This window comes from Anguilla anguilla, chromosome 4, assembly GCF_013347855.1.
Source record: "Anguilla anguilla isolate fAngAng1 chromosome 4, fAngAng1.pri, whole genome shotgun sequence".
NCBI classification, from domain to species: Eukaryota; Metazoa; Chordata; class Actinopteri; order Anguilliformes; family Anguillidae; genus Anguilla; species Anguilla anguilla.
The window spans coordinates 60,683,434-60,701,301 of NC_049204.1; the positions used below are offsets into that span (position 1 = coordinate 60,683,434).

The 17,868-nt window shown below is 40.8% G+C and overlaps 2 protein-coding genes across 4 annotated transcripts; both read right to left on the bottom strand.

Moving 5' to 3' along the window:
• Positions 1–133: 133 nt before the first annotated feature.
• LOC118225473 (E3 ubiquitin/ISG15 ligase TRIM25-like) lies at positions 134–8,961 on the bottom strand. 2 transcript variants are annotated; one of them, XR_004764833.1, is made up of 7 exons: positions 8,154–8,961; positions 5,739–5,834; positions 5,299–5,532; positions 4,177–4,659; positions 3,379–3,581; positions 2,283–2,615; positions 134–195 (listed from the first exon to the last, which is right to left on the bottom strand). XR_004764833.1 is itself a non-coding variant. In XM_035413930.1 (6 exons), the coding sequence occupies exons 1-6, from the start codon at positions 8,754–8,756 to the stop codon at positions 2,546–2,548; spliced, it is 1,689 nt and encodes a 562-aa protein (XP_035269821.1). In that variant the 5' UTR covers positions 8,757–8,961; the 3' UTR covers positions 1,822–2,545. The 2 variants fall into 2 exon arrangements, 1 of the variants encoding a protein (XP_035269821.1); XM_035413930.1 differs by lacking the exon at positions 134–195 and having other exon boundaries at positions 1,822–2,615.
• A 1,116-nt stretch (positions 8,962–10,077) lies between these two features.
• Positions 10,078–17,010, bottom strand: LOC118225476 (E3 ubiquitin/ISG15 ligase TRIM25-like). 2 transcript variants are annotated; one of them, XM_035413934.1, is made up of 6 exons: positions 16,180–17,010; positions 13,985–14,080; positions 13,514–13,747; positions 12,435–12,887; positions 11,643–11,845; positions 10,078–10,834 (listed from the first exon to the last, which is right to left on the bottom strand). In XM_035413934.1, exons 1-6 carry the CDS (start codon positions 16,768–16,770, stop codon positions 10,801–10,803), a joined length of 1,611 nt encoding a protein of 536 aa, XP_035269825.1. In that variant the 5' UTR covers positions 16,771–17,010; the 3' UTR covers positions 10,078–10,800. The 2 variants fall into 2 exon arrangements, with proteins under 2 accessions (XP_035269825.1, XP_035269824.1); XM_035413933.1 differs by having other exon boundaries at positions 10,078–10,874; positions 16,180–17,006.
• Between the last annotated feature and the right edge of the window lie 858 nt (positions 17,011–17,868).

The following is a 17,868-nucleotide window of genomic DNA, read 5'->3' on the forward strand; positions in this document are numbered from 1 at the left end:
TTTTCCTGTTGGTATTGAAGTTTCAGTAACCGATTTTTTAAATTTATTTTTGCTTGATTTTGAACATTTTTTATTCCTACTTTTTACAACATATTGGTCACTGGTGTTGAAGATATGTTCTAAATGTAGTTTTTCTAAATTCATACATTTTGAAATGTATAAGTTTCAAAACAATGTTGGACCTATAATTCTGACCTTACTAGAATCTTATATATCTTACATGGATAACATATTTAACCTACTTGATAAAAATAGGACAAATAAGAGTCATGTGATTTTACAAAAAAAATCCATGAAGCCAGAGAGGACAAAAGGCAACAGACTGGTTCATATTTGGTTTTAAATGTTTGTCCATATTGGTCTCTTTGTAAATGTGGTGTTTTTCTGAGTGTTTCTCTTCTTCAGATAAGAAAAAAAATTACGAATGCTGAAATGTCCTTGGTGTCAGAGTGCAGTGGAGGGTTAGGACCCAAATGCAGAGGAGGGAAAAACACAACTCCAAAAAGGGTAGGAACAAAAGACTTTACTAAATAAAAAGGGAACACAAGGGAACAGAAGGCCTCGCAGGGCAACTCTTCACACAAAGGAAAACTTCAACATGCAAAACACAGAAAATCCAAAATCCAAGAGCGCGTGGAACCAGAACATGGCAGGTACACACTGGCAGGAACATGAACAAAGACATGCAACCAACAACAAACCAACAAGGACCCAGCACCTGAGTCCAGGAGAAGGGAAACATAAATAGAACAGACACTGACAAGACACAGGAGGGCACCATGAACAATCAGGCCACAGAGAGGGAAGGTAAAACGAGACAACCAGCAAACCATAATTAGACAATTGAAAACAATCATACAATTATCAGGGGGGAGCAGGACAGAAAACAGAAGTGCCGCCATCTGGCGGCCCAACAAGGGAAACACAGACAGGAAAACACAGAACCATGACACTTGGAAACAATTTTTACACGCAGTTTACGATCAAATATTTGTGGGTACAATCAATCAATCAATCAATCAAACTTTATTTATATAGCGCCTTTTGTGCAAAATTGCAATACAAGGTGCTTAATAACACAATAAAAATACATCAATACAAATGAAAATACAACAACACAATGAAAATTGAACAATACAGTGAAAATAAGAAAATGGTAATATAGAGGGTAGATTAAAATAAAATTAAAATTGTATTTTAATCTACAAGATTTAAAATAAAAAATTAAATTAAAAGATTAAAATAAAATAAAATGAATGCTAAGCTAAAAAGGCATGTCTTAAGATTTCTTTTAAAGGTGTTTACAGATTGGGATGCCCTCAGCTTCTCAGGCAAGTTGTTCCAGAGGCTACGTTTTTCTATTGAGCATGTAGAAAATAGCTTAGGCAATATGTGTGTATGATGCATAGCTATATATATATATATATATATTGTGTGTGTGTGTGTGTGTGTGTGTGTACACGTGTGCCTGTGTGAGTGAGTGTTTGTGTCAGTGTGTGTGTGTGCGCGCACGTGTGTGTGTGAGTGTGTGTGTGTGTGCATGTGTGACCGTGCACAGTGTGTGATGTCCTAGGAAAGTGCACTGACCAGCATGCTCAGTAGAATCCTAATTAATCTGTACAGGGGAAAATAACCAACAACATATTCACTGAGAATGCATTACTATGAACAAGCCGTACTCCGAGCCATAGCTCCATGTTACTGACCAAACACTGAGAAGTGATGTTATATACTATTGCTGTGGGGGTTGGAGGGTCTTTGGGTGGATTCTGACCATTTGTTTGGATTCCACACGTCTTAATAATCACCAGGAAATAAATGTTGGTACAAATTGAATGTTGCGTTCTTTATTTACAGAATATTATGTGAACCATGCAAAAAAAAAAAAAAAAAAAAAAACCCAATTTGAGTGCCTCAATTAGCACACAAGTCAATTTATATGACTACAAAATAATGTTACATGAATGCTTATTTTATCTGTTCCTAATGACAGGAAATACCTGAGATTGTGGGTGTTAAAACTCACTTTCTGTGATAAATGACATGGAATGCCCCTCAATATTAAATAATAATTAACAAGTAATGATTAATTTGCCTGTTAGTATTAAAGTTTCAGTAACAGATTTTTAAATTTTATTTTTGCTTGATTTTGAACATTTTTTATTCCTACTTTTTACAACCTATTGGTCACTGGTATGTTGAAGATATGTTCTAAATGTAGTTTTTCTATATTCATACGTTTTGAAATGTATAAGTTCCAAAACAATGTTGGATGGTCTGACCATACTAGAATCTTACATATCTTACATGGATAACATATTTAACATACTTGATAAAAATAGGACAAATAAGAGTCATGTGATTTTACAAAAAAAATTCTGTAAAGCCAGAGAGGACAAAAGGCAACAGACTGGCTCATATTTGGTTTTAAATGTCTGTCCATATTGGTCTCTTTGTAAATGTGGTGTTTTTCTGAGTGTTTCTCTTCTCGTCCATTTGGTGGTGCTGTACTGAGTGGGTGGGTCTGATGTCTCTATTCATCCAATCATTCAATGCCTCTGAAGTTGAGTGCCGCCTTTACTGTGCCCAGAAAATTACAATCGCTGCACTCATTCCTGTGGAACAAAGAAACACGCACAAGGAGCATCAGGACTGAGCTCTACACAGGAGTCATGGAGAAACTCACAGGTTTGGTGCTGGAATGTGCAGGCATGTCACTGTAAATGAGTCAAGAGAAGCAAAGACACTGAACACACCCCAGCTTCCACTCATGTGCTTTTATACTTCATGATTAATAGAGCTTTTCTGGTAGCTGTGACACACCTGTGTTACTACACAACTGCTGCAGAGGTCAGGTTTATACTGCAGACAGAGCTAAAGACCCTGGTCCATCACCATGGAAACCAATCATGCACTTTTCCTGACTCTATGGGATGATGTCACCTTCTGCAGCAGACTCACGTGCCTCTATGAGCTCTGTTGCTACTATATATCATTAGCAGTGTACAAAGCATCCTAGGAAAATCCTCATTTCCATGTTGACATTTATGCATTAATATGCTGCTTTTGTATAAATGTTGTTATTGGTTAATGGATGTTCTGGTATAAGGCAACCAATAGCAGCTCAGTGAATAAACACACAGAAACATAAAGATTCAACAGCTGAAGTTGAAGCACAGGAAGCTGAGGAAACAACAGTCACATTGATACCGCTAGTCTCTGGGAGATGATCACAAATCTCATACCTGCATCTGAACCAACATATACTGTATCTTTTCCTTGCCATATTACATAATTATTCATATTTGCGTCGAAAAATTTAAAATACTCCAAATGCTGGAAATGGGAGAAGTTGGAAATGACTTTAAAAGGCCTTACAAGTATCTTGCACGGGGGATGTTAGTGAAGACGACTCTGTCTTCAGCTCCATCGGTTACATCCACAGTAAAAACCAACTTCTGGTCAAAGGCTCTTTCCAGCAGCTTCAGCACATCCTTGCCAAACAGGCCCCATAACTCTCCTGGTAACCAGGCCTGTGTTTGGATTCCAGTAAAGGGCTTCCCTGGGTTGGGATGGGCCTCCTGGACACAGAATATAGCACAGGGGAAAGGGGAATGATCTTATGTATGTATTATGTACAAGTGTGTGCATGTTCAGTTTCCAATTCAATTCAGTTCAACTTGTTTGCCAGTTTTCATAGACAGACGCAAAGAAAGACTCAAAGGAAAACAGTTCACTTTGGGTGGTGCATGTACCAATAAAGTGATTTCTGGCTCATTTTTATAGTTAAAAAGAATTCCTTGCTTTGAAATGCACACGGTGATATGGTGATATGAAATAGTGTTATTTTAAATGCAAATTTCTAAAGGTGATTAGCATGCATGACTGTTTTCTTTGTAATGTGTTTAGTTGGCTTTTGTGTATATTTTATTGTATATTGAGACACTTTAGGTCAGTATTCTAAAACAAAGCAGCAGTATGTTGAGGCACTGCACTCTATTACTTAAATAGTAAAAAACAATGAAAAGTTTTTTGTTTTTTTTTAAGAAAATGCCGAAACAGCTTCGCAGTGAATTGCATTGATGTTGTTTTTGCAAAATAATATATATTTCCAAATCACATGAATCCAAGAGTACAGAATTATGAAGAATTCTTGAATAAACATCAGTTTCTTACCGTCTGTATTCCACTGGGAATATTGTAGGTAATACAGATACATTCTTTTCCAAAGAAGTCTTTCATATGTTTCATGGTCATCTGTCCCTCTGGCTGGTCTCCCACCACTGTGAGTGCTGTTAGACACACTGGACACTGACGACCCACAAGAGATATAGTGCTACGCAGACAGGCTTCACAGAAGGCATGAGTACATATCAGCCTCAGCTTGTTCTGCAAGGGCTTCATGCAGAGGGGACAGGTCTCCACTTCAGCTGCTCTGCCTCTGGCTTCTGAAGGCTCTTTGGTCTCAGTAGAGCAGCCATAAATGCCCATTGCTCTGCATGCCTTGCAGATCTTAGACATTTCATTCTTGCAGACGTCCTCCAGTCGCTCTTTCAGCTCAGAGACACGTTTCCTCACAGCCTCAAAGGAGATGTGTGGACTGACAGTGATGCTGGGCAAGTCTCCAGGTCCAGGAGGGACATACAGAGACTTTGAGATCTAATGAGAGAGAGAGAGAGAGAGAGAGAGAGATGGACAGACAGACAGACAGACAGACAGAGGTACTTGTTGAACAGCAGCAACCAAAAACAATGCATTAGTGACACAAAAGACACACAGCATTAAGAGCAAAATGGTAAAATGTACTGTATACAGACACAACACCCAAGAGAGATGTGTCTCAACAGAGTCTGTCACTCTCAGGTCAGTACTGTCAGAAATGGTCACTGACAGTCCATCTGGACAAGATTAGGGATAAGTGAACATTTCCACAGTGTGGGTCTGTAAATTCCAGTCAGATAAAGAGTCAGGAGCAGCTCCAATAGGCCGATCTCTCAGGGAGCCTTTAAAAAAAAAAAAAACTGTACCCAAGGTGTATTTGTTCAAGGTCAGAAGTCTAGCTATTTAGTTCACAATGGGATACCTTAAGGATCCATTCATGGTCCAATTTCAGTTGAAATTACTTATAAACAGGGCTTGACATTAACCTTTTGGCTCACAAGCCTCTGTGGCTAGTTGTTTTCCAAAGTACTTAACCACTCAGCATTTTCACCTGCCAAACATACCCTCAAAATGGATATTAATCTCAATAGGACTCTCCTGGATAAACAAAGATAAATACAAAAATATAAATTTTACCTGGAGGAAATGGATGTGATCTTCCGTGTGTGAAAGCTGCTCCAGCTCACCATCTTTCTTCTTCAGCTCAACAATCTCCTGCTCCAGTCGCTCCAGGAGTCCTTCAGCCCGACTCACTTCAGCCATTTCCTGATCTCTGATCAGCTCTTTCACCTCAGAGCACCTTCTTTCAATGGAGCGGATCAGCTCAGTGAAGATCCGCTCACTGTCCTCCACTGCTGCCTGTGCAGAGCGCTGTTAGGAGACACAGAGAGAGGAGGGCTGTATATTTTAAATGGGCCTGTGCCCGACAGGGTGGATCAGTGGGATTGAGCCCCACAGGGCTGGAAAGTGGCCCAACACTGGGCTCCCCTCTGGCTGACTGGAGGAGAGCTCTGACTGAGCCCTTAAATGGCTCTTCCAGCAGCCAGCTGTTGTCTTCTCTTCTGGTCAGTACCCACCTTGAGTGACTGCACAGCCCTTCTCAGATCCCTCAGCTCGTTCTCTCTCTCCTGGATTCTCTGCTGGAATTTACTCTGTGTCGCCCCCAGCTGCTTCTGTGGACAGACGTTCCACTGAATCATGAATGTTATGTCATTTAATTTTTTTAATTAATTAATTTATTTTTAATTATTTTTTTTGTTTTATCTCTGTAAATGTACTGTTATGAACTTGGTTTTTTTTAAGCAATGTTTGTATGTTTTGATTGACGCATGCTTTCTTGGCCAGGTCAGTGCTGTAAATGAGAATTTGTTCTCAATCACTTTTACCTGGTTAAATAAAGGTTATAAAAAAAATGTAGTATGTACTACTGTCATCCTTCAGAGAGATTATTGACAAAGCATTTTTTTAAACTTTTTTTAAAAACTGTTAGATAATTTACAAGGCATATTCCCATTTTCATGAGATGCTGTATGTCATTGAGTCCCAGTTCATTAAAATACAGTGTCAGGCCTAACTACCTCTGACCTCAGTGATCAAAGCTGAACCATTGGACAGTTCTCTATACTAGCTTCAATTCATGCAACAAACTTTGGAGCCATTGCTCCTAAAGCTACATCATTAAACTGAAAACTGCTTGCAACCTTTTCTGCTTGAGTGACCGAGCAGCTCTGCAGTCAAAACTCTTGCAACTGCCCATTATCCGTAGACAACACAGCAAACGTATCTCTGTTCATTGGTAATTTTAATATTATGTTTAAGTGACCAATTGTATTTTAAAAAGTACATCACCTGACACATAACATGTACTTATTTTAGAAGATGTATCAGATATTCCCTCTTTGAAGAGGTGAAAACACCCCAGAAACAAACTCCAGGGACTTCAAAAATGAGATGACAACATCCAGTCCAAGAAGAGGAAATTTATTTACCAATGTGCTCAGGGATGGCATCATAAGGACAGGCCAAGTGTGCATTCCAACCACTTATTTTCTTACCTCCTTGCTTCCTTTCCTTTCCTAGTATGGAAGGCCAAACAGGTCGAAAATACATGAAATCTACATCTGAACTTACGTGTTGTCAATGTGGATGCATTCTAATTGCTTATTTCATTTGTCCTTTGTCTCAGAGGCCCTTGACTGACATGGAAATCGATCAAGGTGTGCCATCTTTAAGGACAGGCAAACCCATTAAATGTTCCTTTAAGGAGCTAGGAGCAGGGAGGCTCCCGAAGAATCATTGAGGAAGAAACACGAATGCATTCTTTGCGGAAGCATTTTTTTTGGAACGGTGGACCTGTGGACCCACCTCTCCCCATCTGCCATGTCTGTAATTGACGTGGCTTCAAACTGACGCTTGAAAGAGCAAGGACGCTCCAATTGCCTTATACGCATTTCCTCGATACCTCCATCCTTGCGTCCTCCGACGGGGCAAGCAAGGAGATTAAATAATGGAATAGAATGAGGTGACATTGATTCTAGACATGTCAATTTCACATATTTCATATCTTTCACCCGTTCGGCCTTCCATACTAGGTAAGGAGGCAATAATAAGAAGAAAGGAGGTAAGAAGATAAACAGTTGGAACATACGCCAAGGGAACTCCTGACACATTCACCTTCGTGGCCAACAGTTGGCTGAAACCTAATATGCGAGGTAGGTTACGCCCACAGAACACAGCCACCAATGATCACCTCCTACGTCGACAATCATTCCACTCCCTGGGCGTGACATTTATTTTGTCAGTATTAGCTTTTGTGTGACTTTCCAAAAAAAAAAAAAAAAATCCCTATTCTGTTTTTCATGCTGTTATCATGGTGATTAAATAGATTGGTGGAGTGATTTGAAGGCTGAAATTTTGTCCATAGCTGTACTGATGCAGGAGGAGCATTCCCAAGAGCTGCAGATGTCATACGTTTCACCGCCGACATAGGCGCAGATCTCGGGGGGGACGCAGGGGATACGTCCCCCTCAATATTTAGAACACGTGCATTTGTCCCCCCCCCCTCCAATAAAAAGATGAAAGAAGCAGAGGATTTTTAAATGGATGCAGAAAAGGCACAAATCGGTGCATAAAAAATCACCAGAAGGCAGGAAATGAAATGTTTGACGCTCAAAATTTCCTGGGGGGGAGGACCGCCAGATCCTCCGCTTAATGTGCCCCCCCCCCAATGTTCAAACGAAACCTACGCCACTGACCACCGATTCCACCGTCTTTAATAAAGCTGAGAAAGGTGAACATGTTCCTCTCTGCATGCTCTAAGCCATGGCTGCTGTTCCAACAATACTAATATGTCAATACTAATATGTCAATTCAGTAAAACCGCTCAGTTCATTCCTTGGTTTATGTGCTTCATCACTGGATTTGAAACTTCAAGCCTACTTCATGTTATAGACAAAAAATAGCATTTCTTAGCAACACATTTTAGTTCTTACCTGTTTCTCAGTCCTTTCTGTTGCAACTGAGACTGTTTCATGGCCTTTGTGATCTTCAATTGTACACAGATAACAGATAAACTGCTGATCGGTACGACAGTAAATCTCCAGCAGTTTGTCATGATGAGAGCAAATCTTCTCCTGCAGATTTCCAGTGGCTTTGACTAAATTATGCTTCTTGAGAGCAGGAGATTCATAGTGAAGCTGGAGGTGAGTTTCGCAGTAAGAGGCCAGACACATCAGACAGGACTTGACAGCTTTGTGCTTTCTCTCAATGCAGACATCACACACCACGTCTCCAGATCCAGCATAACAGTGAGCAGGAGGAGCAGCTTGGAGTCCTGTCTTTTTCAGTTTCTCCACCACTTCATCTAGCAAGGTGTTTTTCTTCAGAACAGGCCTTGGGGTGAAAGTTTCTCTGCACTGGGGACAGCTGTAGACACCAGTATGATCATCCTGATCCCAGCAGCCCTTAATGCAGCCCATGCAGTAATTATGTCCACAGGGAATAGTCGCTGGATCCTTAAGCAGATCCAGACAGATCGTGCAGCTGAACTGCTCCTGATCCAGAAGACCTACAGCCTGTGCCATTTTACTGCTCATATTGAGAGAGATTAGTTGTAGTCCAGAATGCAGTGTAGTTTCTCTGAATCTGTATGAGAATGAGCAGGAGATATTTCCTGGTTCTGGGCAGACCCACCCAAATAATGGCCGCTGCTATTTTACCGCTCACACTGGTAAAGACAGAGTTAAGTTTCGTTTCTCTGAAACTGCTCGACAGAGAATGTGGGAGTGACTTCCTGGTTCTACCCACTGCTGCAGGAGGCATGGTGTTGGACTGAGGCCAGGCTCAGAGCAGACGATCAGAAAGTGGACTTTGTGCCGACATTGTGCTGTTTGTAAATTTTATGTGCAATCCTGTTCATGTGATTTGCGTAAGGAAACAGCGATGTACAATTACAGATAAGAAAAAAATTATGAATGCTGAAATGTCCTTGGAAACGATTTTTACATGCAGTTTACGATCAAATATTTGTGGGTACAACCAATCAATCAATCAACCAATCAATCAATCAATCAATCAATCAAACTTTATTTATATAGCGCCTTTTGTGCAAAATTGCAATACAAGCTACTTAATAACACAATAAAAATACAACAATACAAATGAAAGTACAACAACACAATGAAAATTCAACAATACAGTGAAAATAAGAAAATGGTAGTATAGAGGGTAGATTAAAATAAAATTAAAATTGTATTTTAATCTACAAGATTTAAAATAAAAAATTAAATTAAAAGATTAAAATAAAATAAAATGAATGCTAAGCTAAAAAGGCATGTCTTAAGATTTCTTTTAAAGGTGTTTACAGATTGGGATGCCCTCAGCTTCTCAGGCAAGCTGTTCCAGAGGCTACGTTTTTCTATTGAGCATGTAGAAAATAGCTTCGGCAATATATGTGTATGATGCATAGCTATATATATATATATATATATATATATATAATATATATATTGTGTGTGTGTGTGTGTGTGCGTGTGTACACGAGTGCCTGTGTGTGTGAGTGTGCGTGTGCACGCGCACGTGTGTGTGTGTGTGTGTACACGTGTGCCTGTGTGTGTGAGTGTGTGTGTGTGTGTGCGTGTGTGACCGTGCACAGTGTGTGATGTCCTGGGAAAGTGCACTGGCCAGCATGCTCAGTAGAATCCTAATTAATCTGTACAGGGGAAAATAACCAACAACATATTCACTGAGAATGCATTACTATGAACAAGCCGTACTCCGAGCCATAGCTCCATGTTACTGACCAAACACTGAGAAGTGATGTTATATACTATTGCTGTGGGGGTTGGAGGGTCTGTGGGTGGATTCCGACCATTTGTTTGGATTCCACACGTCTTAATAATCACCAGGAAACAAATGTTGGTACAAATTGAATGTTGCGTTCTTTATTTACAGAATATTATGTGAACCATGCAAAAAAAAAAAAAAAAAAAAGCACAATTTGAGTGCCTCAATTAGCACACAGGTCAATTTATATGACTACAAAATAATATTACATGAATGCTTATTTTATCTGTTCCTAATGACAGGAAATACCTGAGATTGTGGGTGTTAAAACTCACTTTCTGTGAGAAATGACATGGAATGCCCCTCAATATTAAATAATAATTAACAAGTAATGATTAATTTGCCTGTTAGTATTAAAGTTTCAGTAACAAATTTTAAAATTTTATTTTTGCTTGATTTTGAACATTTTTTATTCCTACTTTTTACAACCTATTGGTCACTGGTGAGTTGAAGATATGTTCTAAATGTAGTTTTTCTATATTCATACATTTTGAAATGTATAAGTTTCAAAACAATGTTGGACCTATAATTCTGACCATAGTAGAATCTTACATATCTTAGATGGATAACATATTTAACATACTTGATAAAAATAGGACAAATAAGAGTCATGTGATTTTACAAAAAAAATTCCATAAAGCCAGAGAGGACAAAAGGCAACAGACTGGTTCATATTTGGTTTTAAATGTCTGTCCATATTGGTCTCTTTGTAAATGTGGTGTTTTTCTGAGTGTTTCTCTTCTCGTCCATTTGGTGGTGCTGTACTGAGTGGGTGGGTCTGATGTCTCTATTCCTTCAATAAGTGAATGCCTCTGAAGTTGAGTGCATCCTGTACATTGGACAGAAAACGATCAGCTCTACACTCATATCTGTGGAAGAAAGAAACACACACTGATCAAGAAGCATCAGGACTGAGCTCTACGCAGGAGTCATGGAGAAACTCACAGGTTTGGTGCTGAAATGACCAGGCATGTAACTGTAAATGTGTCAAGTAAATCAAAGACACTGAAAACACTCCAGCTTCCACTCATGTGCTTTTATACTTCATGATTAATAGAGCTTTTCTGGTAGCTGTGACACACCTGTGTTACTACACAACTGCAGCAGAGGTCAGGTTTATACTGCAGACAAAGCTAAAGACCCTGGTCCATCACCATGGAAACCAATCATGCATTTATCCTAACTCTAGGGGATGATGTCACCTTCTGCAGCAGACTCACATGCCTCTATGAGCTCTGTTGCTACTATATATCATTAGCAGTGTACAAAGCATCCTGGGAAAATCCTCATTTCCATGTTGACATTTATGCATTAATATGCTGCTTTTGTATAAATGTCGTTATTGGTTAATGGATGTTCTGGTATAAGGCAACCAATAGCAGCTCAGTGAATAAACACACAGAAACATAAAGATTCAACAGCTGAAGTTGAAGCACAGGAAGCTGAGGAAACAACAGTCACATTGATACCGCTAGTCTCTGGGAGATGATCACAAATCCCATACCTGCATCTGAACCAACATATACTGTATCTTTTCCTTGCCATATTACATAATTATTCATATTTGCGTTGAAAAATTTAAAATACTCCAAATCCTGGAAATGGGAAAAGTTGGAAATGACTTTAAAAGGCCTTACAAGTTTCTTGCATGGGGGATGTTAGTGAAGACGACTCTGTCTTCAGCTCCATCGGTTGCAGCCACAGTAAAAACCAACTTCTGGTCAAAGGCTCTTTCCAGCAGCTTCAGCACAGCCTTGACATCCTGGAACCATGACTCGTCTGGTAACCAGGCCTGTGTTTGGATTCCAGTAAAGGGCTTCCCTGGGTTGGGATGAGCCTCCTGGACACAGAATATAACACAGGGAAAGGGGAATGATCTTATGTATGTATTTACAAGTGTGTGCATGTTCAGTTTCCAATTCAATTCAGTTCCACTTGTTTGCCAGTCACAAAAAAAAGGAAAACAGTTCACTTTGGGTGGTGCATGTACCAATAAAGTGATTTCTGGCTCATTTTTATAGTTTAAAAAAATCCCTTGCTTTGAAATGCACACATAGTGATATGGTGATATGAAATAGTGTTATTTTAAATGCAAATTTATAAAGGTGATTAGCATGCATGACTGTTTTCATTGTAATGTGTTTAGTTGGAGCGCACTGAAGTTCTAAGGCTTTTGTATATATTTTATTGTATATTGAGACAGTTTAGGCCAGTATTCTAAAACAATACAGCAGTATGTTGAGGCACTGCACTCTATTACTGAAATAATAAAAAGCAATGAAAAGTTGTTTTTTTAAAGGAAAATGACAAAACAGCTTTGCAGTGAATTGCATTCATGTTGTTTCTGCAAAATCATATATATTTCCAAATCACATTAATCCAAGAGTAGGGAATTATGAATAATTCTTGAATAAACCTCAGTTTCTTACTGTCTGTATTCCACTGGGAATATTGTAGGTAATACAGAAACATTCTTTTCCAAAGAAGTCTTTCATATGTTTCACGTTCATCTGTCCCTCTGGCTGGTCTCCCACCACTGTGAGTGCTGTTAGACACACTGGACACTGACGACCCACTCTAGATACAGAGTCACGCAGACAGGCTTCACAGAAGGCATGAGTACACATCAGCCTCAGCTTGTTCTGCCAGGGCTTCATGCAGAGGGGACAGACCTCCTCTTCTCCAGTCTCAGTAGAGCAGCCATAAATGCCCACTGCTCTGCCTGCCTTGCAGATCTTAGACATTTCACCCTTGCAGACGTCCTCCAGTCGCTCTTTCAGCTCAGACACACGTTTCCTCACAGCCGCAAAGGAGATGTGTGGACTGATAGTGATGCTGGGCAAGTCTCCAAGTCCAGGAGGGACATAGAGAGACTTTGAGATCTAATGAGAGAGAGAGAGAGAGAGACAGACAGACAGACAGACAGAGGTACTTGTTGAACAGTAGCAACCAAAAACAATGCATTAGTGACACAAAAGACACACAGCATTAAGAGCAAAATGGCAAAATGTACTGTATACAGACACAACACCCAAGAGAGATGTGTCTCAACAAAGTCTGTCACTCTCAGGTCAGTACTGTCAGAAATGGTCACTGACAGTCAATCTGGACAAGATTAGGGACAGAAAGTGAACATTTCCACAGTGTGGGACTATAAATTCCACTCAGATAAAGAGTCAGGAGCAGCTCCAATAGGCCGCTCTCTCAGGGAGCCTTTAAAAAAAAAAAAAACTGTTCCCAAGGTGTATTTGTTCAAGGTCAGAAGTCCAGCTATTTAGTTTACAATGGGATACCTTATGGATCCATTCATGGTCCAATTTCGGTTGAAATTACTTATAAACAGGGCTTGACATTAACCTTTTGGCTCACAAGCCTCTGTGGCTAGTTGTTTTCCAAAGTACTTAACCACTCAGCATTTTCACCTGCCAAACATACCCTCAAAATGGATATTAATCTCAATAGGACTCTCCTGGATAAACAAAGATAAATAAAATAATATAAATTTTACCTGGAGGAAATTGATGTGATCTTCCGTGTGTGAAAGCTGCTCCAGCTCACCATCTTTCTTCTTCAGCTCAGCAATCTCCTGCTCCAGTCGCTCCAGGAGTCCTTCAGCCCGACTCACTTCAACCATTTCCTGATCTCTGATCAGCTCTTTCACCTCAGAGCACCTTCTTTCGATGGAGCGGATCAGCTCAGTGAAGATCCGCTCGCTGTTCTCAACTGCTGCCTGTGCAGAGCACTGTTAGGAGACACAGAGAGAGGAGGGCTGTATATTTTAAATGGGCCTTTCACTCAGATCTTACTGGAACCCCAGACAGCCTGTGCCCCACAGGGTGGCTCAGTGGGATTAAGACCCACAGGGCTGGAAAGTGGCCCAACACTGGGCTCCTGTCTGGCTGACTGGAGAAGCCTGCCTGAGCCCTTAAATGGCTCTTCCAGCAGCCAGCTGTTGTCTTCTCCTCTGGTCAGTACCCACCTTGAGTGACTGCACAGCCCTTCTCAGATCCCTCAGCTCCTTCTCTCTCTCCTGGATTCTCTGCTGGAATTTACTCTGTGTTGCCCCCAGCTGCTCCTGTGGACAGACATCAATCGTTCCACTGAATCATGATTGTACTATGTACTACTGTAATCATTCAGAGAGATTTCAGACAAAGTATTTTTCCATTTTCTTTTTTTTTTTAAACTGTCAAATAATTTACAAGGCATATTCACATTTTCATGAGATGCTGTATGTCATTGAGTCCCAATTCATTAAAATACAGTGTCAGGCCTAACTATCTCTGACCACAGTGATCAAAGCTGAACCATTGGACAGTTCTCTACATTGGCTTCAATTCATGCAACAAACTTTGGAGCCATTGCTCCTAAAGCTACATCATTAAACTGAAAACTGCTTGCAACCTTTTCTGCTTGAGTGACCGAGCAGCTCTGCAGTCAAGACTGTTGCAATTGCTCATTATCCGTAGACAACACAGCAAAAGTATCTCTGTTCATTGGTAATTTTAATATTATGTTTAAGTGACCAATTGTATTTTAAAAAGTACATCACCTGACACATGTAACATGTACTTATTTTACAAGATGTATCCGATATTTCCTCTTTGAAGAGGTGAAAATACCCCAGGAGCAAACTTCAGGGACTTCAAAAATGAGATGACAACATCCAGTCCAAGAAGAGGAAATTTATTTACCAATGTGCTCAGGGATGGCATCGTAAGGACAGGCCAAGTGTGCATTTCAACCACTTATTTTCTTACCTCCTTGCTTCCTTTCCTTTCCTAGTATGGAAGGCCAAACAGGTCGAAAATACATGAAATCTACATCTGAATTCACGCGTTGTCAATGTGGATGCATTCTAATTGCTTATTTCATTTGTCCTTTGTCTCAGAGGCCCTTGACTGACATGGAAATTGATCCAGGTGCGCCATCTTTAAGGACAGGCAAACCCATTAAATGTTCCTTTAAGGAGCTAGGAGCAGGCAGCCTCTCGAAGAATCATTGAGGAAGAAACACGAATGCATTCTTTGCGGAAGAATTTTTTTTGGAACAGTGGACCTGTGGACCCACCTCTCCCCATCTGCCACGTCTGTAATTGGCGTGGCTTCAAACTGACGCTTGAAAGAGCAAGGACGTTCCAATTGCCTTATACGCATTTCCTCGAAACCTCCGTCCTTGCGTCCTCCGACGGGGCAAGCAAGGAGATTAAATAATGGAATAGAATGAGGTGACATTGATTCTAGACATGTCAATTTCACGTATCTTTCACCCATTTGGCCTTCCATACTAGGTAAGGAGGCAATGATAAGAAGAAAGAAGGTAAGAAAATAAACAGTTGGAACGTATGCCAAGAGAACTCCTGACACATTCACCTTCATGGCCAACAGTTGGCTGAAACCTAATATGCGAGGTAGGTTACGCCCACAGAACACAGCCACCAATGATCACCTCCTACGTCGACAATCATTCCACTCCCTGGGCGTGACATTTATTTTGTCAGTATTAGCTTTTGTGTGACTTTACAAAAAAAAAAAAAAAAATCCCTATTCTGTTTTTCATGCTGTTATCATGGTGATTAAATAGATTGGTGGAGTGATTTGAAGGCTGAAATTTTGTCCATAGCTGTACTGATACAGGAGGAGCATTCCCACGAGCTGCAGATATCATACATTTCACCGCCAACATAGGTGTAGATCTCGGGGGGGGGGGCGCAGGGGATACGTCCCCCTCAATATTTAGAACGCGTGCATTTGTCCCCTCCCCCCAAATAAAAACATGAAAGAAGTAGAGGATTTTTAAATGGATGCAGAAAAGGCACAAATTGGTGCATGAAAAATCACCAGAATGCAGGAAATGAAGTGTTTGACGCTCAAAATTTCCTGGGGGGAGGACCACCAGATCCTCCGCTTAATATGTCCCCCCCCCAATGTTCAAACGAAACCTACATCACTGACCACCGATGCCACTGTCTTTAATAAAGCTGAGAAAGGTGAACATGTTCCTCTCTGCATGCTCTAAGCCATGGCTGCTGTTCTAACAATACTAATATGTCGATTCAGTAAAACCGCTCAGTTCATTCCTTGGTTTATTTGCTTTATCACTGGATTTGAAACTTCAAGCCTACTTGTTATAGACAAAAAATAGCATTTCTTAGCAACACATTTTAGTTCTTACCTGTTTCTCAGTCCTTTCTGTTGCAAGTGAGACTGTTTCATGGCCTTTGTGATCTTCAATTGTACACAGATAACAGATAAACTGCTGATCGGTACGACAGTAAATTTCCAGCAGTTTGTCATGATGAGAGCAAATCTTCTCCAGCAGATTTCCAGTGGCTTTGACTAAATTATGCTTCTTGAGAGCAGGAGATTCATAGTGAAGCTGGAGGTGAGTTTCGCAGTAAGAGGCCAGACACATCAGACAGGACTTGACAGCTTTGCACTTTCTACCAGTGCAGACATCACATGCCACGTCTCCAGGTCCAGCGTAACATTGAGCAGGAGGAGCAGCTTGGAGTCCTGTCTTTTTCAGTTTCTCCACCACTTCAGCCAGCATGGTGTTTTTGTTCAGGACAGGCCTTGGAGAGAAGGTCTGTCTGCACTGGGGACAGCTGTAGATACCAGTATGATCATCCTGATCCCAGCAGCCCTTAATACAGCCCAGACAGTAACTGTGTCCACAGGGAATAGCCACCGGATCCTTCAGTAGATCCAGACAGATCGAGCAACTGAACTGATCCTGATACAGAAGACCTACAGCTTGTGCCATTTTACTGCTCAAAGTGACAGATTAGTTTTAGCCCTGAATGTAGTGTAGTTTCTCTGAATCTGTATGAGAATGAGCAGGAGATATTTCCTGGTTCTGAGCAGACCCACCCCGAGACTGGACTCTGCTATTTTATCGCTCACACTGATAAAGACAGAGTTAAGTTTCGTTTCTCTGAAACTGCTCAGCAGAGAATGTGGGAGTGACTTCCTGGTTCTACCCACAGCTGCAGGAGGTGTGGTGTTGGACTGAGGCCAGCCTCAGAACAGACGATCAGAAAGTGGACTTTGTGCCCCCCGCCCCCCTCAGTCTTTTTTAACAGTTTATAGCTCCCCACTCCCCAGAATTGTAACACATAGATTTCCACCATAATAATCTGTCATGCTTTTGTAACAACCCCCCTCCCCCCCTGTGGAATACAAAAAAATGTATTCCACAGTAATACACAGAGCTCCACCAAAACAATCTGAGTGACATGCTTCTATAACATTAAACTCTTCTCATCCTAAAACCATCTTTACCAGGAGACACAGTGTAGCACGGTCTGCAAGGCCGGTGACTCTCAACCCATGTGTGAATCCACCCATACGCCTGAGGGTTTGGCTCTGTCTCTAACCCTCTCTGCTCTACCCCATTTACATAAATGGCAAATATACACATGGAGGGTGGTTTATGTCAGGCAGCCTCCCCTTTCTCTATGTTACTGTGCACCACTTCACTCTTCTTTGTGCACCCTAACCCCCAAAACTCCAACTCACATTACATTAATTTGGCAGACACTTTTATCCAAAGCGACGTACAAAAAGTGCATTTCATGATCATAGACAACTACTAAACACGGGTTCAGCCAGATACAATACTTACTTTGTACAGCTATTTCTAGCCAAGAACACAGTTTAGTTCATACAGTGAACACTATTCAGACCTAACCTCTGCAAAGCCAACTAGGCAGAAGAATAAGCTACAGTATTAGGAAAAATGCAAATTACCAAAAAGTGCTGGGATGGGGCAACTTGTAACAAGTGTCATGAAAAAAAGGGGGGGGGGGGGGGATTTAGAGTGAAATATACAGCGTGGTGGTGGTTAGTCTAGGTATAGTCT

Bases quoted from the DNA above. Each gene is read 5' to 3' on its own strand.
- LOC118225473 (XM_035413930.1), bottom strand. From the start codon at position 8,756: ATGAGCAGTAAAATGGCACAGGCTGTAGGTCTTCTGGATCAGGAGCAG. The intron at 4,660-5,298 runs GTAAAATTTATA...CTCTCTCATTAG, and splicing joins ATCACATCCATTTCCTCCAG to ATCTCAAAGTCTCTGTATGT. The intron at 3,582-4,176 runs GTAAGAAACTGA...TTCTGTGTCCAG, and splicing joins TTCCCAGTGGAATACAGACG to GAGGCCCATCCCAACCCAGG.
- LOC118225476 (XM_035413933.1), bottom strand. From the start codon at position 16,770: ATGGCACAAGCTGTAGGTCTTCTGTATCAGGATCAGTTCAGTTGCTCG. The intron at 14,081-16,179 runs GTAAGAACTAAA...GTCTGTCCACAG, and splicing joins CAGAAAGGACTGAGAAACAG to GAGCAGCTGGGGGCAACACA. The intron at 11,846-12,434 runs GTAAGAAACTGA...TTCTGTGTCCAG, and splicing joins TTCCCAGTGGAATACAGACA to GAGGCTCATCCCAACCCAGG.